Here is a 22,703-nt window from a genome sequence, read left to right as displayed (position 1 = left end):
AAGCTGTCCTTCTGTCCCATAGGTTCCCCTTACTTTGTGTGAGGCCACAAACTGGCAATGGCAGAGTGGGGACAGATTCTTGATTCCACTGCTTCTAGTCCAGCCCTTGCCTACTACAGGTGGCCTGAGGGCAGCACATTTTGAGTCACAGCTAGGAGCCACCTGACTGTCCAGCTAAATACTTGTTCTGCTCAGAAACCTGGATGAGGACATACTAGGGTTATGGCAGTTGTGGCTGGAGCCAAGATCAGAGCAGAGGCAGAATCTAAGGCTCCAGCCCTCTTGGGAGAAAAAGCAGAGACAAGCCCAGACATGGACTGTCCCAACAGTTAAGCCTTCCTGCTCATCTGGGTGCAGTCTACTGTGGCAGTGGCAGTTTCCACAGTGAACATCAGGTGAGCCTGCGCACGAGGCCTGGGGAGATGAGTCGGGCCTCCCAGTCTCATACAGCCCAGCGGCTGCGCTCAGCTTTCAGGTGCTGTCCTCCCCCAGGCCTGGGGCTGGAGGTATGTCCAGGGAGGGCAAGCCTCACCAGGGCCTCAGGCAAAAGTTGTGAGGACTTGGCCTCTCCAGACAGTGAGCCGGCTGCCTCTTGGCCAAGGCCTGGCGACAGAGGGTGAGGTTTACATTACCATGTTGTAACCCATGGAGATAAGGCAGGCCCGGAAATCATCCGTGTCCATCATGCCTGTCTTCTTCTGTGGGGCATTGGTACCAAGAGAGGAAGGAAGGACAGGCGGGAAGAAGGGCCGGCCCAGGGCCAGGAAGACAGGGCACAGGTGGCCCAAGGGGAGGGTGAGGTTCGTGGTTTGAGGGTCAGGAAGGAAAGTGGAAAATAGCAGGAATGTCCAGGGGAAATGTCCACAGAAAAGTCAGACAGCGGGGAGATGCAAAAGTCCGTCCACAGGATGAGGAGCGATGAGAAGAGAGGAAGACGGGCACCCAGCAGGTTCCCAGAGACACCGAGGTCAGAGGTTGGAGGCGAAGGAGGAGCCCGACACGGGTAGGCAGGGACAGCAGGAGGATGAGCCCCGAGGCCCACAGAAGAGGGACGGAGAGGTCCGGACAGAGAGAGAAGACAAAAAGAAGAAACGTGTTATTTCTCGCCCCAGAGGTCACCCCTGAGCGTGCTCCATGCAGGAGGCCAGTACCTGGGGGTCGTTGCCAATATCATAACCCAAGCTGATGAGGCAGGCTTTGAACTCCTCGGGACCCAGCGTGCCGGAGTGATCCTGGGGCCGCGGTGCGCCAGGCAGCGAGCCATGCGGTGCCAGGGAGGTGAAGGTCGTGAGGGGTGGGGTGGGCCATGCCCGGAAGAGAGTGGCATGTGTGGGGAAACACGGGGACACACGCATGCGGATGGAGGGGGAGGGCAGGAGGGGGGAAATAAAAGTGCACACAGTTAGACACATGGACGAGGTTCCAGAGGGCGCCCTGCTCTGGCACACGCAGCCCTGCTCTGGGAAGCAGGCTGGAGGGGAGCACGATGAGCCGCAGGGTGACAAGCTCCCCCAGAAGTGCCCCGGGCAACCCCACTGTCCCCGAGGGCTCTGCCCACCCAGGTGCCTGGAGGGCAGTGAAGCAGGCGGGTGGGTGGGTGGTGGGCAGCCCCTGACCCCATGCTCCCTGATCCCACGGCTGCCTCGGCCCCAGGGCACCAAGAGCCCATTGAAAACCTGGGCTGTCCCAAGCTGAGCTGAGAACCCAGGTCTTAGGCTGCTGGACAGGGCAGGAAGGAGATGCTATTCCCCATTGCAGGGGCAGGAGTCTTGTCTTGAGACCCAGGTAGCCTCACTGCCAAAGGCTGACTGACTCCTCAGAGCAAGGGCCAAGGGTAGGTAACGGCACCCCTCCCACCTGACCCCCAACACAAGCACTTTGTCCTGGAAAGCGAAGAAGTTTACAGGGCAGCACGGTGGCTTTCCAAGGCCAGCTCCACGTGGCTCACTGAGCCAGGGCAGGTTGACAGTGGTTCCTCTCCTTCCTCCTCATGGCCTGGGAACCTGCCTGGCATGGTGGCCTATGGCCTGGGCAGTGCCCTCCAGGGCCCTGGGGTGGGGGCTGGGCCCCTCTCAGGGAGCAAGGGGTACACTCTCACCCGGTCAAAGTGGTTGAAGGAGGCCCGGAACTCGTTCATCTGCTCCTGGCTGATGCCCTTGGCATCCCGGGTCAGGATCTGGTTCTCCACCTCGTTGATGGTCCTGGCGATGGTGGTGAGGAGCTGCTCCCAGCCCACACGGATGTGCTGGGGGCAGAAAGGGGTCTGTCAGCAAGGGGGCCCCGGCCTGGGCTCTAGGCTTCCCAGCTCCTTCCTCCTCTGGACTGTTAACCCAGATAGCTTTCTATCTGCAGTCACAGGATCCCCATAGCACAGAGAACCAGGCCAAGGAAACCACCAGGCTGCAGGGCCCTGGAGCATGAAGGACACAGGAAGTGGTCTCTTCCTAGGCCAGCAGTGGGACCAGGACTTGCCAATGGGGGTTGGTTAGAAGAACAGATTTCCTGACGCCAAAGATTTAAGGACAGCCACAACCACACATGAATGTTCACAGATCCACATACATGCTTTTATAGTCAGAACAAGTAAACTGCCACACAATGTGTCAGTGACATGCCACCTACATGACAGCGGTCACACTGACCCCATAGTGATGCTATAGCCATCTCAGTTTGTGTGATCACAGGCTATGATGTGCCCACAGGTAGGAGTGTGCCAAGAGGCGTGTTTCTCAGAACATATCCCATCATTAAGCCACACATGAGCTGGGAAGATGACTCAGGATAAGCACTTGATTGGCAAACCCAAGGATCTGAGTTTAATCCCCCGTTCCGCCAAAAAAAAAAAAAGTGCCACATGTGGCTGCAGTCCTGTGGGAAGCAGGTGCCCACACCTGGGGTCTAGCAGCTCAGGGGGCTATCAAAACGGAGATTCTTAAGCCCCTCTCCAGGACCAGTGACCTGAAGTCTGGAGGTCAAGCCCACAGGTGCGCATTCTCAGCAAGTTCCCTAGGGCACTCAAATGGCCTCCAGATCAAAACCTCAGCTTCATGGGGGTCAAGTGAGTATTTACCTTTCTACTATAACCAGACTCCCTGGAAGATGGACAACCCCCCCACCCCACTCCCAGGCCAGCCCAGCCCAGCCCAGCCAGGCAAAAGATAGGAGAAGACACAGGCTCTGCTGGGCCCACCGACCTCCATGGTGTAGTTGGTGTGTTTGTTGTCAAAGATGAGCGCCTCCTGGATAAGCTGGTGGTCACCCTCCAGCTGGTCGATCTTTGGCTTGTAGTTCACAATGCTCTTCTCATACTGCCGCAGGTGCGACAGCTGGTCCTCCAGGGTCCCGTGCATCTCGATGGAGATCCTCCCGATCTCCTGCTCATGCAGAAGGAAGTGCTTGGTCAGATCACCCTGCTCTGCACCCACAGGGTGGGACCTGGCCACCAAGGTCATTAGTTAGGGCCCTGGATGATTGTAAATTCCTAGCCCTGCCCCAACACATCTGGACTGGGGGCTCCTTGGCATGCAGAGTGTGTGCTCCATACTGTAGGACAAAACCACTCCCATCTCAAGTACCTGTCAGCCTCAGAAAGGGCATTCAAGGTCAACTGCACACCTGACGTCCCCTCCTTTGCTCTTCCTAGCCCTTGTTCCTGGTCACTACCCATCTTAGGGACCTCCTTGGGTCCACTGAGCTAGGACCCCACTGACTCAGCACACCTGGCTACCTCCTCAGCCAACACATTCTTGGTCCTGCCCTTGTGCCTGCTGTGGCCTCCTGCACCCTTCCCAGGGGCCAGACCTGATGCCCAAAGACTTCTGCCTGCCACCCACCCACACAAGCAGACCTTGTTTGTGAAAACACTTTCCATCTCTCAGTCCAGTGCCACCCGCACTTCCTGAGCATTTACTAAGCACAGCATGCCCGGGAAGAGGTGGGGTGCACACACCAGGCGCATGAATTCGTCCACTCTCTCCTGCAACAAGCTGTGACCCTCCCCGATTGGCTTTTTTCCCCCAGTCTCATCCACACCACTCAGCAGAGAGCATTAGGTACGCCTGACCAAGCTCCGGGAAGGGGATAAAGCTGGCAGGGGTATTCAGGTGCTGTTTCCTGGGGGACTGTCACATACTTAGCAGGTCCTTGTGTCAATCTTGCTTCCCAAATTAGACACTGGGATCCAGTCATCCACCTTCCCCCACCGGCTCCACACCCCCAACAACTGTGAGTTCAGACCTTAGTTCTCCCTGGGTTCTGCCCAGGTTACCAGCAAGCTGGTTGGCAGGGATGGGGGTGGGAAGACCCCAGTCTGCTTCCCACCACAGAACTCACCTCCATCTTGGTCTGGATCCAGGGCCCAATGACGTTGGCCTGGGTCGCGAACTGCTTGCGTAGCCTCTCGTTGTGCTGCTGGCGGGCATGCTCCTCCGTCAGAGCCTGGTCCCTCCGTGGCACCAGCTGCCGCACCTGGGGTGGGAACAAGCACAGGCTCTGGGGATGGGCTGGCAACATGCCCCACCCATAATCCAGATGAGGAGGCCTAGGGAAGACAAAGCCTATGAGAACAGATCAGGAATGAAGATGTCAACCTGTTCCAGAAATTCACTCCCTGCCTAGACAACCACAGAGTGTTTACTATGAGGCAAAAACAAATGAAATCGATGAGAAGACAAAGACCTCCGCCCTTGGGAAACCTCAAGAAATGTGCCAAGGCTCAGGCGGCGCCCTCAGGCCAAGTCCTCCTACTCACGTGGTCCCATTTGCCATTGATCTCCTGAGGCGTAATGGTTGTGTAGGGGTTGGTTCCTGCCATGTTGACGTGGTAGGTCTGGACAATCTTGGACACCTCATTGTGTATGCCCAAGATGGCCAGGCGCTCCTTGTCCGCATCGGGAAGGGTGGCCTTGAACTGCTCGTGGGCCGTGGTCAAGCCCTGGGTGGACAGGAGGTTGAAGAATCAGAATTGACACAGCGTTCCTCTTGGACACAGTGAGCGGTGGGAGGGACGGGCTGGAAGGCCTGCAGCCACCTAATCAGGCCTCATGGGCAATAGCCAGGAAGGTGAGGCCAGAGCCCCCAAACCACTGGCTGCCTCCTTGGGAGAGGTGAGGCCCCAGCAACCATCGTTCAGCATCTCATTGTCAGATCCCCAGACCTCCTCCCTGGGTGACCTGCCCCAAAGGTGACCAGGGTATTTGGAATTTAATATCCTGTAGTTACATACAGGTCAAGGTAGATTTTTTTTTTGGGGGGGGGGGGCGGAACTGGGGATTGAACTCAGGCCCTTGTGCTTGCCAGAAAGCACTTATTCTACTGAGCTATCTTCCCCAGCCCCAGGAAGATGTTAACCGATACGTGCTTCAAGGTAAGTATTATGTTAAAAGTCAAAGTGACAGAAGAAAAGCATAGTATAGAATAAAAGCTACTTGTGTATCTTTTAAAAAGGCACACAGAGAGGGCCAGGGAGATGGCTCAGTAGGATAAGCGCTTGACTGGCAAACGCAAGGATCTGAGTTCTATCCCTGGTTCCCCCCCCCCCAAAAAAAAGCACACAGAAAAGGATGTAAATAAATATATTTGCCTGTGTATGCAGAGATGGAGGGTGCAGAGGTAGAATAATCTTATTCCTATACCACTTTTATTTTTTGGGTTTTTTTTTTTTTTGCAGAACCAGGGATTGAACTCAAGCCCTTGCACTTGCCAGGCAAGTGCTTATTCTACTGAGCTATCTCCCTGGCCCCCCTTTTATTCTTTGGATGTTGTACTATGTGCATAAATAAAATGTCAATTTCTCAAATCTATGGACCTTTTGGGATGTGCTTCCCTCCATCTGCCCCAAGGGAGATGGTGCCTTGGGGAGGTGTGCCTTAGGGGGCGATGACCTTGGGAGATGTGCCTTAGGGAGGCATGCCTTGGCAAACGAGCAGCTCAGGGAAGGGCAAAGCACACCTGGATCTCCTCAATGGTGTGCACGATGAAGGTGTCCTGCAGGTCCTCCATGGCCCCCTCCATCCAGTTGTTGAAGGGCGCAGCCCGCTTGGCGTACTCCAGGTATAGCTGGTCAATGGTCTCCAGCAGCTTCTCTGTCCGCTGGCAGTGCCAAACAGGCTCAGGTGGGGGGTTCAGTGCTATGCCCTCCAGAGCACTGCACCCCATCAAGACCCACACGGTGAGCCCGGTCTAGCAGCGCTGAACTGCACCAGGGAGGATATCCCGCCCCAGGGACTCTGGTCCTCACTGAGGCACCTGACCTGGCCCCCACAGAATGGTTTGCTGAATAATAAAAGCTGTCACACAACCAACGAGGGGTGTTAAACGCCCTAAACTAGGAGGGTGAGGAGGGGTAGGCATCTCCAGAGGCAAGTGACTCCTTGCCAAAGTCAGTCTGCCATGCCAAAAACGGTTCAGGGAACCCACGGACTTAGTATTTTTTACTCTCACTACTGAGGATGGAACCGGGCCCTCCACACTGCCCTACAGCCCCGGTCTTGCAGACCTGCGCCACTACACCTGGCTCCACGGAGTCTCAAAGCAAAGAGAACCATGAAGCAGGAAGGGCCATACAGAGCTGCTGCCTTTGCCCATCCACTGGGGCCCTCACCTCTAGAGCTTCCCTCCGCTTCTGAGTTAGGGCCCCCAGATTGTCCCACTGGTCACAGATCTTTTGGCAACGGGCATTGACACTGGGTGAGTCGTAGTAGTCCAGCTCACTGTGGAGGCAAAAGAGGACGCCAGGTGACGCTGGCTGTGTGGGGCCTGCGCTCTGTTTCCCTTGAGCAGCCCCGTCTAGAGCAGCCCTACTGGCTCTCTCGCTACTGTGATCCCTCGGCTTTCAGGAGACCAACGAAGGCCAGTCCTCCTCCCCAGTGGACCTCAGCAAAGACAGGGCTGATACCAGCCTTGACCCTGGGGCCAAGTGACACAAGGAGAAAGCCCAGGGCCCAGAACCAAGGCCTGGTCTTCCTCTGGCCCTACAGTAGTCACAGGTGATGGCTGAAGCCCCCTAACATGAAATGCCTGGCTCTGTCCCCACCAGGAGGAACAGGCAGCTCATGCCCTCTGGATCAACTCCCTACCTGCCACCATCTTATGCTGTCCCTGCTTCCTGTGGCCACCCCAACCCCACCAAAGCTGCCAAAGCCCAGTCCCAGCCCTGCACAGGACACCCAAGGGCAGGCTGCCAAGAGGTGGGCCTACTTGAGCTCCTGTGCAATGGCCGCAATCTGCTCCACGCGGTCCTGGTGGGCAGCCAGGTCACTCTCGAAGGCTTCGTGCTTCTTGAGCAGGGCCTTGATCTCCGACAGGGTGGCCGTCTCATAGTCCTTCTGCCGCAGCATGGCCTCTTTGCCTGCGTTCAGACAGAGGGCTCACAGCTGAGCAGGAGTCAGGGAGATGAGTTGCACCCTCAGCTCCAGCCACCCAACTCTCCAAGCCCCAAGAGTCTGAGTTGGGGGTTCTTCACCTGGAGGCAGCCTCCGCACAGCAATCCAGGGTGAGAAAGCAGCTGGGCAGGCAGAATGTCCCACCATGGGGAGCAGCTGGGAAACAAGTCTCTGCACTCAGTAGCACCCCTGGGACACCTAACAGTGGCCACCTAGGCAGGCTGTGCAGGAAAGCGAGGGCTACAGAGTCAAACACTTGAAAAAGTGAGAGATACAGCACAGCCATCTCTGCCTCGTACAACCAGGAGAAAGGCAAAGCAGGCAGCTCAGAGGCCCCCACCTTCAGTTTCTGCAGTGACTGTCACTGTCACTGACAGCCCTGTACCCTCCTAACCACTTTCAGCGCAGTCAGCACAGCAGAGCGCTAAGCCCTAAACCCACCGGTGGCCAGTGCTTCCTCTGACCACTGGGGGCACTGCCCTCTCAGTGCAGCTGAGCCAGAACTACTACTCGGATTTGTCTCCACAGGAAGAGAGCAGCAAAATGACCCCCACACATAGGTCCTGGGAGACCCGCTGCCAGCCCGTTGGGGGGGAGGGGGGACCCACAGGGCAGGGGCTGGGCCAGCCTTGTGCACTCGCCAGTGCACTGTCAGGATGCCTCAGTAAAGGCTGACCTGTGGAGTGGGAGTGGGGTGTGTGCGAGATGAGGACCCCCCCAGTAGGGCATTTCTTTCCCTCTAGTCTCTTTTCTTTAAGAAAATAACAATGTAAAGAACACTAAAGTAACAAGTGTAAGGGGAAAAATGAGGCCTAAACCTACTTATTTACTCCCGATGTTGTGTTCTTCCTCCTGTGGATTAGCTCTAGAGGTCAGCCACGGCAGGGACAACCCAGCTGCAGTCCCAGCTACCCTGGAGGCTAAGGTGACAGGATCCCACAAGCCCAGGAGTTCAAGATCAGATCAAGCAACTTATCAAAGCCCAATTTAATAACACTAGCTCCTGCACCCCTGAGGTACCTAAATTTACGGGTGCTGATATCCTTCATATAAAACAGCACTGCACTTGCATGGGACCCAGGCACAACCTCCTGGATACTTTTACACCATCCCTAGATTGCTTGTGCCACCTAACACAACATAAACGCAATGGTGTGTCAACAGCCATTCTGCAGTACGGTGAGAGGAAAATAACCTTTACATGCTCAGTACAGAGCTAACCCCTTACTGCTTTTACTGTTCGATCCACGTTGGGTAGATGCACAAATACAGAGGCCACCATGGCGAGGGCCATTCTGCCGATGGCACCCCCCATGGCATCACTCCCACCCTGCTGTGGGACACTAAGGCCCCTGGTTGGCACAATGGCACTGTCTCACTGCCGATGTCCCCAGGCACAGTACTGCTCCAACCTTAGGGTTCATTCCTTAGCCTCAAAAAGTGCAACACTTAGGTTAGAGTGTGTTTATTAAATCACCGGGTGTGGAGCCAGCCAGCAACTGCTTCCAGGGGTTGTGTCAGCAGTCGGTGTCCCTCAGGTCCTTCCTGGAGGCTGGTGAGGGGGTGTGCGTGACAGAGAGACAGGTGACCCTTGGTCCACACCAGGGATGGTGAAGCTTTGAGTGCTTTCAATGGTAACAGCCCATGGGCCCCTGGGGGTGGAGCTGGCCTCACCATCCGTCCAGGCCTCGTGGATGGAGGCCTTCTGCCGGAACTTCTCCGCCAGGTGGTCCAGCCGCTCCAGCCTCCGGATCTCATTCAGCAGCCACTCCTCGTAGCCCTTCTCTGCCTGCTCCAGGCAGCCCCAGGCGTTGTTGATGTCCTGGAAGGAGGAGGGATGGAAAGTGCAAGGTTAGAAGGGGCCTGGCTTGGGCCCAGGTCCTGCAGCCCCTGGAACCCCACACAGCACTACTGGCATATCCCCGGGCTCCTGGCGGGAAATGGGGTCTGGGTCCACATGTACTACCGGGTAGGAGGCATCACGGAGTCCTGGGGCAGCAGCCCAAGACCTCTCTGCCTGCCCAGGCTTCCTCTCATCAACCACAGAGGCCTGGAGGCCATTCATACAACCACAGCAGCCATGACTGTGCAAGCAGGAATGAAGCTGGTGTGATGCCCCCCACACCGTCAGGCCTCTGGGAAGAGCAGGAGAGGACAGGGCCAGCGCAAAGCCACAGGGCTTCAGACAGGACCACCCCTAGACACTGGCTCAAAGCTACCCAGTGAGCACAATCCAGCCAAACGGGCCTGCTCACCATCCTCCCTCCCCATATCCAAGGCCATAGCCACTCTCTAAGTAGAAGCTTTTCCAATTTCCCCAGGGGACTCTCTAGCCACCTGAAAGCCACCGGCTTGGAACCTGAAAGGACTGCAGCTCCCCAAGTCCGTGCCCCCACGGGAGGCCCTCTCTCCCCTCAGGAGTCCCTAATCCTGCCTCTTCCTACTACGGTCTCCAGCTGCCTGTCCCCTTCCAGTACTGACAGAGATGCCTGACTATTCCCATTAGGCTTCATTTCACAGGGCAAAGGGTTTTATTTTATTTTATTTTATTTTATTTATGAGAGAGAGAGAGAGAGAGAGAGAGAGAGAGAGAGAGTGTGGTGTGTGTGTGTGGCCAGCTCAGCCCACCAGGGGGCGCGACTGGCTGGCATGTGGTGCTGGGGGATTGAACCGCGGTCCCTGATGCTTTGCGAAGCTTGTTCTAAGTAGGTGCTTTAGACCACTGAGCCATCTCTCCAGCCCCAGGGCAAAGGGTTTTGCCACAGTGCAGCAATTACGTTTCCTGCCATGTTTCTCTGGCCTTTTACATTTTCCTTAAATCCTGAGGACAGGGTAAAGGGGATGAATAATATAAAAAGCAGGTCACAATGGGTGACATGTTTGTTTGCTTAATGTATTTAGTACAGGGTCTCACTACACAGATGTGACTCATAGTGAACCTCCTGTTTTCAGCCTCCCAAGTGCTGTGATTATAGGATTACATGCCTAAGCAGGTGCTTTAGTCCACTAAGCTATCTGGCTGGCCATTTGTTGTTTTGATTTTTTTAAAGTAGCTTATTACATAAAACATGCTTAAGATGCCCCAACAGATAAAGACAAAAGTATCTTTTTAAGTTTTTTCCTAAGACACTGACACTGAGTAGTATAATTATAGTATTTATTCATTTATTTATGTAACATAATATAATGTATTTGGTTGTTGCAGAGTTTCACTATGCAGCTTAGACTCGCAGCTCAGACTCAGAGTGATCCTGCTTTCAGCCTCCCCAGTGCTGGGATTAACAGGCATGTTAACTCCCGTACTCAGGCCAGCTCAGTCTGCTGTGGGGGCGGGGCTGGCGCAGCATGTGGCGAAGGGGATTGAACCATAGTCCTTCTGCTTGCTTAAGCAGGTGCTTTAGTCTGCTGAGCAATTTGCCGGCCCCTGAATAGTACAATTACAAATAAATCCTATTTTCTGTATTGTATTTATCTGTAACTCTGAACTACCCTACCAAAAAAAAACAACTATCATTTAAGGTAATAAAGGTACCTATGCTTTTTAAAAAGTACTTAGGAGTCCACAAAAGTAAAAACCAACTTTGAGGGGCTGGTGAGATGGCTCAGAGGTCTAAAGCACCTACTTAGAACAAGCTTAGCAAAGCATAGGGACTGCAGTTCAATCCCCCAGCACCACATGCCAGCCAGCCTGCCCCCTGGTGGGCTGAGCTGGCCACACACACACACACACACACACACACACACACTAAATAAATAAATAAATAAAAACCAACTTTGAAACTTGCTTCTCTGTGTGCAGGGGAAGTCCAGGGTAGATACTCAGGAGCCTAAGACAGGACTGACCCACAACAGCCAGGGGAGAAAGGGGGTGCCCCACTGCGTCTGGGCGAGAGCCTGAGCACTAATCTGAAAGGAGCAATGACTTCTGGGGCCGTGCACGCAGACAGAAAGACACCCCGCCGCAACCCAGGCCTGGCTGGGGCTCCCTCCCTGGGGCTCCCCGGTGCTCACCGAGACCATCCTGCCCTCAGAGGGCATGAAGGCGGGCCGGTTGCTGAGTCGCAGCTTGGTCTGCAGTGTGTTGAAGTTGATCTCCAGCTGGCACTTCTCTTGCACCTTGGGCGGCTTGTGCAGGCGCCTGTAATCTCGGAAGTCCTCCAGCTTCTGCTGCATGGCATGCATGGTGTTCTCGGGTGCCCGGTTCTCCAGCCACGGGATGGTGCGTCGGATCCACTCCAACAGCTGGAGTGGGAAGGCCAGAGGCAGCAGGGTGAGCATGCTGCGCGGGATGGAAGGGAGGGCTGGGTTCCCTCCCTCCTTGATGCTCCAGGGGTGGGGGCACAGGTCTCCCCTGTACCACACTAGGGTGCTTCCTGGAGAGCCACAGGCCTCACACAGCCTGATACTAGGGGTGTCACTCTCCCACCTGGTCAGGAAAGCAACCAACAGGCAACAGGTCTGGGCTCTGGACCAAGGTCCTGAATGGCGTGAGCCTTGGTTTCCTCATCTATGCCACAGCAGAGTTTAACAGCTGCTCCTCAGGGTCCTTGCCCTGGGTCTTCTACAATATTAGAATATGAGACTCTGACCCCAAAGAGAAGCAGCTGGCTTCTGGGGAGGGAGCAGGGGCAGGCACAGCCTGGGCCGTCCTCCATGAGCTGAGGTGCGGGTGGAGGAGTGGAAGCGGCAGCCATGGGGCTTCAGTCCAGTCACCACCCCCGTGCCAGGGATGCAGCCAACAGGGCTCTGCCAGCTCCCAGGATGTGCCACAGTGACCCAGCTCGAAAGGACAGAAGCCCAGGCACTGGCTTCACTATGCTGAGCACAGATCTGCCAAGAGGCCTGGGCAAGCAGCTTAGGGATGAATTTTTTTAAAGAAAAGCAAGCAGAACCTCAGCCCAACTGCAGCCAAGATCAGGCCCATGCTAGCCTGTCCCTAGTGGACCTGTGCTCAGCTCACCTGAACCAGCACCCATGGCTCCCGGTCAGACCCTCCAAATGCCAGCTGTTCTACTTAGCAAAGTGGAAGCAGCAGCACACCAGGCTGGGAAGACCTCCACAGCTCAACACTCGCGTGGTAAATGAAAAAGCCAAGTGCTCAGACTGAAGGGATGTCCGAGGCTTCCCTTAGCTCAGAGAGCAGCCTCTGACCCACCTCCCTACTTTCCAAGAGGGCCAGAGCTAGGCTAACTGCCTGAGGGTAACCTTACGGGGCTCACAGACTACACCTCGCCCCGGGATGATCTGCAGTACAAATTATGGGGGCCCCTTTTCTCTCAGGGCAGTATGCAGGGCCTTGCAGGGATCAGGTCAGGAGAACCGGGGTACCCACATCGCTGGCCAGCTTCTCGTAGTCTTCCATGAGCTGCTCATTCTCCTGGTTCACGGCCAACACCTTGCAGATGCGATTTGCTGCTGTCTCTGCCTGGCAATGAGACACAGAGAGTCACAACCAGCCAGCCCAATCCATGGACACCAGGGCGCACGTGTGCTGACGAAGCCCCTCCCACCCTGCAGCAATTGCTGAAGCTTCGCAACCACCTTCCTCTTATGTTTTCCACCATCCTCTTTGCCAGCCCATGGCCAGGTCTCATAGGCCAGATGAAGCCACTGTGTGGAGAGAGGCCTTCATGACTGTCCCAGGTCCCCAGAGAAGGGCCTGAGCTTCAGGCCTGGCATGCATGCTGGGAAGAAGTTAATCCAGCAGCTGCTGAAATGAAGGGTTCAGTTTTGGGAGAGAGCAAAAAGACACAGGTGGCCTGACCTGAAATCCATCAGGACCCTGAAGTGGAAGCAGCAGGATCTTAAAGCTCAGGACCTCAGGCTGGATTTGCCAGGATCTTGGCAACGTGAGAATTCAAAGCCAGGAGCCCGGGGAGGAAGCCCCCACGTAGTGGGGGCTCTTAGGATCTCTGCAGAATTTCCCAAGGCTCTTGAGCCACAATTCTTCAGAGAAACCCTCCAGTACACAAAGGGATAGCCTTAAGGACCAACTCGGTAGGGGCCAGATGCCCAGAAAGCTGGCCCAGGCACCACTGGGAAAAGCGAAGACTTCAGCCTGCACCAAGTGCTGGGCAAACAGAGAATGGAGACAGGCCTCAGACTTGGGAGGAAAAAGAGGGGACAAAAGGTGATCAGACACAAAGGCCCGGGAGCCCCCAGGGAACCCTGTGCTCTGCAGCCATCAGGACTCCGCGTTCCTCAATCTATTCTTGTAGGTGACCCTGAAGTCCAGCTGTGGCCCTGTACATATTCCAGTCCTGCCAGCAAAAAAGACAGATATGTCCTGCAGGGCCCTAGGAAAGGGGGACCTGCAATGATGAAGGGTGCCTGGTGTGGGGGGAGGAGAGACGGGACCCCCACTTCTGGCTAATGGGCAAGACAAAATGCCTTTCAACTTCAGCAAGACCCCTGAGACTAGAGTAAGGAAAAACTTTCCAAGAAACATGGCTCAGAACTGGAAGGAACAGCTAAGGTGATGCTAATGTTTTTCCATGAAGAAGTTTCCAAGTAGGATGTGAGCAACGTGAGAATTCAAAGCCAGGAGCCCGGGGAGGAAGCCCCCACATAGGGGGCCCCCACCACCAGGTCACGTGCCTTGGGGGAGCTGTGCTGAGGCATGAAGCAGGCAGAATGAGATCCCCCCAAAAATCCTGAGTGCAAAGTCAGGAGACTAACCTTAAGGACACAGTGCCAGAGCAGGCAGGGACCCCATGAGGAGAAAGTGGGAACAGGGGAAAGTTCTAAGAAAATGAGCTGCTGGGTGTGCTGGCACACACTTACTTGTAAACTGAGCACTCAGGAAGCTGAGGCAGGAGGATCGTTGAGATCAAGACCATCCTGGACTATAAAGTGAGCTGAGGGCCAGCCTGAACTGCATAGTGAGACCCTGTCCCAGATAGAGATAGAGATAGAAACAGATATATGAAAGAGAGAGAGAGAGAGAGAGAGAGAGAGAGAGAGAGAGAGAGAGAGCGAGCACAAGCGCCAGTGAGATAGCTTAGCAGTGTAAAGCTTAGCCTGCTTAGGCAAGCGCGCAGGGACCGAAGTTCGATCCCCTGCACCACATGCCACACCAGCCCTGCTCTCCCCCAACTCAACTATCCTGGAGAGGCCCTGAGCCACCTCATACACACCTTCTGGGTGACTGTCATCTCTCCTGAGAACTCTTGAGTTCCATGGAGAACCCCTAAAGGCTCTGAAGAAGGAAGGAGTCTGTTTACAGATGGGACGCAGAAAGACTGCAGGGTTATGGGAATCAAGCTGGTGTCTCCATGAAGCTGGCTGGGACAGCAAAGTTTCCAGAACTCAAATGCCCAGGGCCACTTCCAATGACGGCAAGCGCAGGGGACCAGGGGCAGCCTCTGTGTTCTCCTCCAGCAGACACGTGAGAAGGTGGGGTGGCCACCAAAAGGGCCAAAAGCAGAGCAGAACCTGGATAGCACTCACGGCAGGGAGGCAGCTGCTGCCGCCGCCACCATAAGCTCTGATGGCCAAAGCCCACCTTCACTAAGCTGTCCTGGACACAGCCTGAGACCCTGGGCACAGGGGCCCCAGACTGAATGTGAACTTCAGTTCACCTGATCAGTGGCTGGGTGCAGCCACGTTTGCCGAAGTGTGGAGTCCTGCGGGCCTCAGGAGCCTCACCTGCCCTGGAGCCTAGAGCTGCCGTGGTCATGGGGCTCCTTTTTTTTTTGCGTAACCGGGGATTGAACTCAGGTGGAAGGGGGATTCTAGCATGGGCCTCCTGGGAGCTTTTCACCACAACACACCCTTTTACTTTAGCCCGTGTCACAGTCTGCCCTCCTGGGAAGCCTCAGGTAAGGAGGGCCTCCCCGAGAAGCGGCCAGTGTAAGCCGCACAGCTGCCTCTGGGAATAAGGTGGCACATAGAACAGACGTTTTCTTACCCAAGAACTATACTACTTATTTATTATTACTGTTGTTGGGTTTTTTTTGTGTGTGTGTGTGTGTGTGTAACTGGGGATTGAACTCAGGCCCTTGAGCTTGCCAGGGAAGCGCTTATTCCACTGAGCCATCTCCCCAGCCCTAGACGTTTCCTTTATAAAGGGTTTGTCTGTCTGCAACCACTTCTTGGAAGTTTTCCAGGATCCAGGTTTTGTTTTTAGAGCAAAAAAATCAGGCAGAGTCAGTCTTTAGCCCCTCCTTCTCTCCCTCCCCCCTCCTGCTGGTGGCCACCCTCGTCCTATGCATTGGCAGACTGTGGACCCAAAGGGGCTGTGGGGAGCTGGGTAAAGCTTGCTCTCTGGTGGTCCCTCGTGAAAGGGGCTCAGTCACCAGCAAGCTCAGCCCAAAAATAAGACGAGGTTGGCTCAGGAAGAACCTGTGGAGTGCCAAAAGTAAGATGCTGGGGGCAGTTTTCTTTTGATCCACAAGGCTACAAAACACCCCTTGCACTGTGGGGCACTTAAGACCGGTACGTCCAGAACATGAGAGCTAACCCATCCCAGGGGATGAACTGCTGTCCCTACACACTTGCCTAAGTAGGCGCTTTGGACCGCTAAGCTATCTCACTGGCCCTCTTCTCTCTCTCTCTCTCTCTCTCTCTGTCTCTCTCTGTCTCTCTGTCTCTCTTATTTACCTGGGACAAGGTCTCACTATTTGTTTTGGCTCAGGTGGGAGACTCAATTCAGGGCAGGAAAGACGTACCAGAAAGAAAGGCAGGAATGGAAGGGACTTAGAGGAAACCAGGATGAGCCCCACAAGGGTTTATTCTTGCGAGGGCAGAAGGGTCACTCTGGACCCGTACAGGAGCCAGGCTGTCCAGCCCCTCCTGAGGGAGGTGGAACACATGGGTAACAGGATCTAAGCACAGCCATAAGTCAAGGGAAGAGTCTGTAGAAAGCTGGAGAGGTGCTGGCTGGCTGTGTACACCACCCAACCCTTTGTATCTCAACTTTTCTGTGTGACCTATGTTCATTGGTATCATGACACATCATAATTATGTATGTTTGGTTTCTATCAAACCATGAAAATGTCATTTTTCAAAGTTATACACTCATCCCTGGAGTACCTTGCTGCTACCTTCGTAATTAGCTCCAAATTAGCTGATACAGCAAAGAACCCTCATCAATTATGGTGACACCAAGCACCCAAACATGGCCAAGGGACAAACTGCAACCCCCAGATTCACATGCACGCCATGAGGCTCTCATCAGTGACATTTTCCGTCAACAATTTCCCAACCTAGCCAGAAGTGCCCATTTCCTTCTTCCCACAGCTGCTGTCAGTCTCTCCCCAGGCTCCAAGCTTGCACCAAGCTGGGTGTTCCTGCTGACAAGGCCCCGGGTCCATGGGACCCGGCCCAGGAGGCTGGGCAGGGTGATACTGTCCCTCTCTCTGACTGCACCTTGGTTTCTGCAGCAGCCCAGGCAGTGCTAACCAGTCCTTCTCGGGCTCTGATCCCTCCCAGCTCAAAGCTTCTGTACAGTGTGGTTACCCTTCAGGCCATGCTGAGCCTTCCAGGGGACCCTACTGCACTCTGACACCCAAGTTCAAGTGGTGCTGCTCAAGGAAAGTCCTCAGGGCCCTGTAGCCACACCTGGTCCACACTCAGACATAGGCAGAACAGCCACTGCCTGGACTTGCTGCCTGTTGTTTCTTGGGCTTTCCCAGAGAGACCATGGATTCTGAGGGCAGGAACAGGGTTCTTCTCCTTAGAAGGGTCACAGCCCTGGGTCCAGTGGCTGATGGGCTGGCAAAGGACGAGTACAGCACCATCTACTCTAACGCAGCCAGCACTGCACAATGCGCTCAGGTTTGGGCCTTTGAGGGTGCTCCCCAGACACACTTCCCAGCAGACCGTGAACTTTCAAAGCCCAACACTCTCCACCCACTCTAAATCCCCAGAGAAGAGGAGACAGATGACAGCAGGTAGATTCATAATCCAAACCAACCTGTCACCTAGAAATGGGCTCTCATGCAGCAAGGAAAGCCAATCGACAAACCCGCACAGCATTTGGATGCCAGCCTTCCCCTAAGTCCACCACTCATGGTTTAACCAAGGAAAGATGGTGGAAGGGAGGGAGGACTCTGGGCATGGGCTCTGGCAGATTCCCCATCATGCCAGGCAGGGCACTCAAGGCATGAGGACCCCTCCCTCCTCCTCTTTCTCCCCTCCCCCTGCCTGCTGAACTCCAAGTCTATGCCTCAGCAGTGTGTGGAGGCGCCCAGGATTCAAGGGGACCCCCCAGCTCCCCAGACAGCAACCTCATCCTCAGACGTGGACAGAAGAAGCGTGAAATGGTTGCAACAGCAATGAGTGAAAGGGAAGAGGGCAGAGGGCACGGAGGAGGCGGGAGGGCAGGCTGCCACCCACACGTGCCACGCACATGCCACACGCACCCAGCACACACTTCTGAGCACCATCACCAGCCAGGAAATAGAGATGCTTCAAGACGGGCAAGGCCAGCGCCAAGAGGCATGAAGCCCAGGATGGAGCCCTGATGGAGAAGGGAAGGAAGAGGGAAAGAAAGGGCAGGCAAGGCGGAGTGGGGAAAGGCCACAGCAGGGCCAAGGCTGCCAGGGACGCGGGATGCATGGTCATCGGGCTGGGACCCAACCAGGACAGGGACAGGGAGAGCCACCACTCACAGCCTGGAGGGGGATGAGTCGGGGAAAGTGAAGGAGGGAGCAGCAGAGGCCAGTGGGGGGGGGGGGGCTGTAAACAGCAACCCTAGGGCTGGAAGGGGCTCCTGGAACTGGGACGTCTGGGAAGGAGCCTCTGGGAGGGACCGCTCTGCCCTAGTGATGAGAGGGTCCTGGGTCCCCACCCAAGCAAGGAGCAGGGCCGCTGCTGGCCCATCTGGTGTGGCTCTGCAGCTTTTTCTAAAGGTGCCTCTTCCCCAAGGCAAAACAGAAATGTCACGCTGATCTGGTTAGGAGATATTTATCCTGCTGGCTCCAGTATAATTTTATTTTATTTATTTATTTATTTATTTATTTATTATTCATTTATTGGTGGAACCAGGGATTGAACTCAGGCCCTTGCACTTGCCAGGGAAGCACTTACTCTACTGAGCCATCTTCCTGGCCCCCTCCAGTATGGTTTTAGTAATACATATTCTGTCTCCACCATCCTCGACACATGCATGGCATTCTTACACATTCAACCTGCATAGCTACCCACGGCAGGCCTGGCCACAAGGGACAAGGCAGGAATACTTGTGGCCTGGCTGCTGGCTGAACTTGGGGAGATGGCCTTACCCATGCAGGAAGTAGGGAAACAGTGAGGGGTCCTGGCTGCTGGAGGGGGTCACCAGAAGGCACAGCCAAGACCTGTGGTGTGTAGGACACAGGTATGTGGTGCTGGTTTGGGGTAAGAGGTAGTGGCTGCCGCTTCCTTCTTATCCCTGGAGCCTATTCTGCCTGGTGCGCTGTGGCTCAGAGGCCACGTTCTCTGGCATCTTCAAGTGTCCTGGCCAGGGCTCAGAGAGCGTCCTGTCCCTCGCAAGGCAGGGCCTCGACCCCTCCTCTCATCCCAGGCCGGCTATGGGGCGCCCCTGGAGGACGGAGGCGGCAGGGAGAGTGGGCGAGGTGGAGGGAAAGCTCACCTTAGGCGTGGCAGGGAATTGAAACTAGGTCACATGGCCGTCCCATCCGGCCTTAGCGTGCCTACACATCTGCACAGAGAAGGAGAAGAGGTTGAGAGGAGCAAGTAGCAGCGCAGCACAGAGCAAACCTGCACGGCCGTGGTGGGCAGCGAGAGTGTGACACAGGCAGCAGAGGAGGCAACAGGGAGAGACGGAGACAGGCGGGAGGCTGGGGCAAGGTGCCCCCCACGCGCTTCAAGACACATCACTCAGCACCATGCAGAGCACGAGACAGGCCCATGGGTCAGGGCTGTGGTCAGGGCCACCCTGCACGTACTGGGGTCCTGCCTATGGGGTCTCCGGTAGGGTCTCTCCTCCCCAAGCTATGCTTGTGCAAGAAACGCTCCGAGCTCCCATGTCTGGGAGTGAATGGGGCTTGTGTGGTGCAGAACCCACCCGTCTGAACGCCAGTCTCTGCAAACCTTGATCAGCACACCTAAAGGTGCTCAGGCCACCTTGCTCCTCTCTCCCCACCCCAAGGGTTATGCCTGTATGGAGCACAGCAGCCTCCAGGGACACACTTAAATCAGCTGCTCCCTGAGTGGGGAGAAAGGGCGGGATTTATGACACCTGTGCAAAGGATGGGGCCACGGAGACAGGCGATGCTGCTCGGAAGTGCCTCCTCCAGGAAAGCCTCCTGCTGCTGTCAAGGGAGAGGTGACCTGTAGGGGCTGCAGCTGTCCCTGAGTGAGGACCACACGGCTGTTCTCACCCACAGCTCTTCCTGCCTCTGCCAAGAGGCAGTGCTGGGGGAGGGAGCTCTTGCACAGTGTTCTCAGTAACAGAAGCAGAAGGAAAGAGAGAGACAGACAGAGACAGAAACAGAGACAGGGACAGAGAGAGACGAGGTATGGGGTAGGGCAAGAGCCAAGCAAGAACAACACACCACTCCAGAACCAGGGCTAACTCTACCCACGAGACTGGGCCAACTAGATGCCCACTACCAGGCAGAGGCGGGTGGGCACAGGGGCAGGAGGCACAGTGTGGGGTCCAGCACAAGGTGTGCTGGACATGGGGGGCGCAGGGGCCCCCAGGTACCTTCTGGGCTCCAGAGAAGGCGTGATAGAAGCTGGACACGTAAGTCATGATGGCTTTCTCATCTGGCCGAGCAGTTCCAACGATGTCTGTCAGAAGAATACAGTGTTAGAGCCAGCAGGGGGCACGGGCACACCTCCCAATGCCACTTGAAAAGACTCAGCACCCTACAGACGCCAGAGACAGCGCCAGCCAGCAAGAATGTGGGTCTGGTGTGGTGGTGCAGGCCTGTAACCCCAGCACTGGCTGAGGCAGGGGACTGCTCCGAGTTTCAGGCCAGCTTTCGCTACAAAGGAAGTTTCGGGCCAGCCTGAACTACATGGTGAGATCCTGTCTCAAAAAGGCAGAAAAAAGAACATGGGAGGAAGAATGAAAGGCTCCCTGCAGGGGCGACAGGATGAGCCGAGAGTAAGGAATCGGCCACAGGACAGCAGGCCTGGTTCTGCCATGTGCTCAACAGAAGCCAGGATTACAAGCTCAGGTCAACACAGTGACACAGGGAGACCTTGTCTCAAACTTAGAAGACAGCGATGTAGCTCAGCATGAAGATCCTGGCTTCAACCCCCAGGACCACAGAAGGTGGGGGAGTGGAGGGCTGCAGATCAGAGAACTACAAGCTCTTAATACCACACAGCCCGGGCTAGACTTTCTGCCTCTGATTCTAACAAACCACCTCTCAGAGACATTTTTTAGATAGCTGGGAAAATCTGATTATGAACCAGGCAACAGATGCTTCAAGGAATTAATATCCACGTGCCAGGTGTGAAAGCTCTTTTGTGATTGTCTAAAAAAGACCTGTCACTTGAAGGTGTGTATCCTGAAGTAGGTAGTGTTGACATGGAACAGCTGAGATTCAGTTTAATATATTTCTTTCTTTTTTTTTTGCGTAACCGGGGATTGAACTCAGGCCCTTGAGCTTGCCAGGCAAGCGCTTATTCTACTGAGCCATCTCCCCAGCCCCTCAGTTTAATATATTTCAACAAATCAAAAAGAAGCGACAAAATCTCAATAACGGTTACATCTAAAGAATGGGTGTATGAAGTTCATTCTCAGTTCTTTTTGCTTTTTGTGCATGTTTAAAAATCTTCCTGGTGACATTTTCAAATTTAAGATGCCACTGCTGGGGAGGAGCGCATGGCTGTGGGCAGGGAGCCAGCCCAGGGCCTTAACAAAGCATGCACATTGCAAATGGTGCCTGAGCAGCAAGCCCTAAGGGGCTCGTGGGCAGGCAGCTGTGGTGCCAGGGCAGAAGTGAGGATGGAAGACCTAGACTGAGCCCAGCCTTGATGCCCTTGGGCTCCTACACTCCCTTCCCCGAGAACCTCTGTCGACTTCAATGGACCTGCTGCACATGGTGACAGGTATAAGGCTGGGTTTCATCAGAAAGAGCTGAATTTCTGGGCTGGTGAGATGGCTCAGTGGTCTAAAGCACCTACTTAGAACAAGTTTAGCAAAGCACAAGGACTGCAGTTCAATCTCCCAGCACCACATGCCAGCCAGCCCCACCCCCTGGTGGGCTGAGCTGCCCCCCCCCCACAAATAAATAAATAAAATAAAATAAAAAAAGAGCTGAGTTTCTGGCCCAGGACCACACTTTTGGCAAGGATATTCTTTTTAAGTCAGGGTCTGGCTATGCAGTCCAGGCTTGCCTTGAGCTCACTTTGCAGCCCAGGCTGGTCTTCACTTGCAACGATCCTCCTGCCTTAGCCTCCCAGGGTTGGGATTACAGGCATGTGCCACCATGCCTGGCTGGCAAGGAAATTCTTGTATCAACCCCTGAACTTATCCCCACCCAGACTGCCCGGCCAGCAGGGACCAGCATGCAAAGGCTCTCCACATGGGAGCCGCCCCCCTGGCTGGCATCTGCTGAGCAGGAGGGTCCAAGCTGGGAACTGCTAACAAAGGCCAAGCCAGTTCTCTGGTGCCTGGAGAAAAAGGATGCAAACCCAGTGTCACACTCAGAAGGCACCCAGAGTAAACACCACACCCAGCCCACAGCCCACAGCCCACAGCCCACCCTCCCAGCCAGAGGACCTCTCACCCCAAACTGGAGGCAGGAGTTAGACGAAAGGCAACACTCTACCCTATCTCCACTCTCACTACCCTAAACCCAAGACAAAGGCGGCAGCCATCTGCAAGCTATCCATGCCAAAACAGCCCAAAGAAAGGTGTGATATCCATTAGCAGCACCTCTCTCCTTCCGAACCATGGGGAGCCCCAGAATCCCTGACTGGCAGGTGACCCCCCAGGCTCTGCAGATGAGACCCAGAAAAGCGGCTCTTTCCCTTCATGGTTGCTGGGGGCAGGGGCAAGGGGACAGAGCTGGGAACTCCAAAAGTACGATGCCTTTCTTTACCTTCTGCATCCAGCATCTTGGGGATATCCAGGTACTTCTCTGCCACATCGAAGGCTGTGTTCAGGTTTGTGAGTGGATCATCCTGGAGGGAGATGAACAGGAAGTGGTGAAAGAGCCAGGAACAGTCACTGGCGCCCCAATCTGGATGATCGTTAAGAGCAAGGGACAGAGGCTGATCTTATCAGATACAAAAGTTACATTTCTTGGTATATAGGTCTTGCTATATCTTGGTCTTAACCATCCAGCAGAAAAGTATAAAAACAAGGTATATAAAGTAAAGCCATATTAATATGATGAGCTGTAAAAGGCTCAAGTCAAT

The 22,703-nt window shown here is 55.0% G+C and overlaps 1 protein-coding gene across 4 annotated transcripts in view; it reads right to left on the bottom strand.

The window, feature by feature from the left end:
• Actn1 (actinin alpha 1) overlaps positions 1-22,703 on the bottom strand; it is a 94,146-nt gene that overhangs the window by 2,992 nt on the left and 68,451 nt on the right. For 2 of the 4 annotated variants that reach the window (XM_004624763.3, XM_023702606.1), the window contains exons 7-19: positions 22,385-22,466; positions 20,032-20,117; positions 12,715-12,807; positions 11,394-11,624; positions 9,057-9,204; positions 7,198-7,348; positions 6,602-6,710; positions 5,950-6,090; positions 4,751-4,933; positions 4,333-4,467; positions 3,195-3,374; positions 2,099-2,245; positions 1,152-1,232 (exon numbers count right to left, since the gene is read on the bottom strand). In XM_004624763.3, coding sequence (XP_004624820.1) covers positions 1,152-1,232; positions 2,099-2,245; positions 3,195-3,374; positions 4,333-4,467; positions 4,751-4,933; positions 5,950-6,090; positions 6,602-6,710; positions 7,198-7,348; positions 9,057-9,204; positions 11,394-11,624; positions 12,715-12,807; positions 20,032-20,117; positions 22,385-22,466 — 1,767 coding nt within the window. Of the gene's footprint in view, positions 1-632; positions 699-1,151; positions 1,233-2,098; positions 2,246-3,194; positions 3,375-4,332; positions 4,468-4,750; positions 4,934-5,949; positions 6,091-6,601; positions 6,711-7,197; positions 7,349-9,056; positions 9,205-11,393; positions 11,625-12,714; positions 12,808-20,031; positions 20,118-22,384; positions 22,467-22,703 lie in introns of all 4 variants that reach the window. The other 2 variants (XM_004624762.2, XM_012517039.2) reach the window with 2 other exon arrangements.

The sequence above is a fragment of the Octodon degus genome, unplaced genomic scaffold (assembly GCF_000260255.1).
Source record: "Octodon degus isolate 3935 unplaced genomic scaffold, OctDeg1.0 scaffold00007, whole genome shotgun sequence".
Lineage (NCBI taxonomy): Eukaryota > Metazoa > Chordata > Mammalia > Rodentia > Octodontidae > Octodon > Octodon degus.
This window is presented reverse-complemented; position numbering and strand designations above follow the sequence as displayed.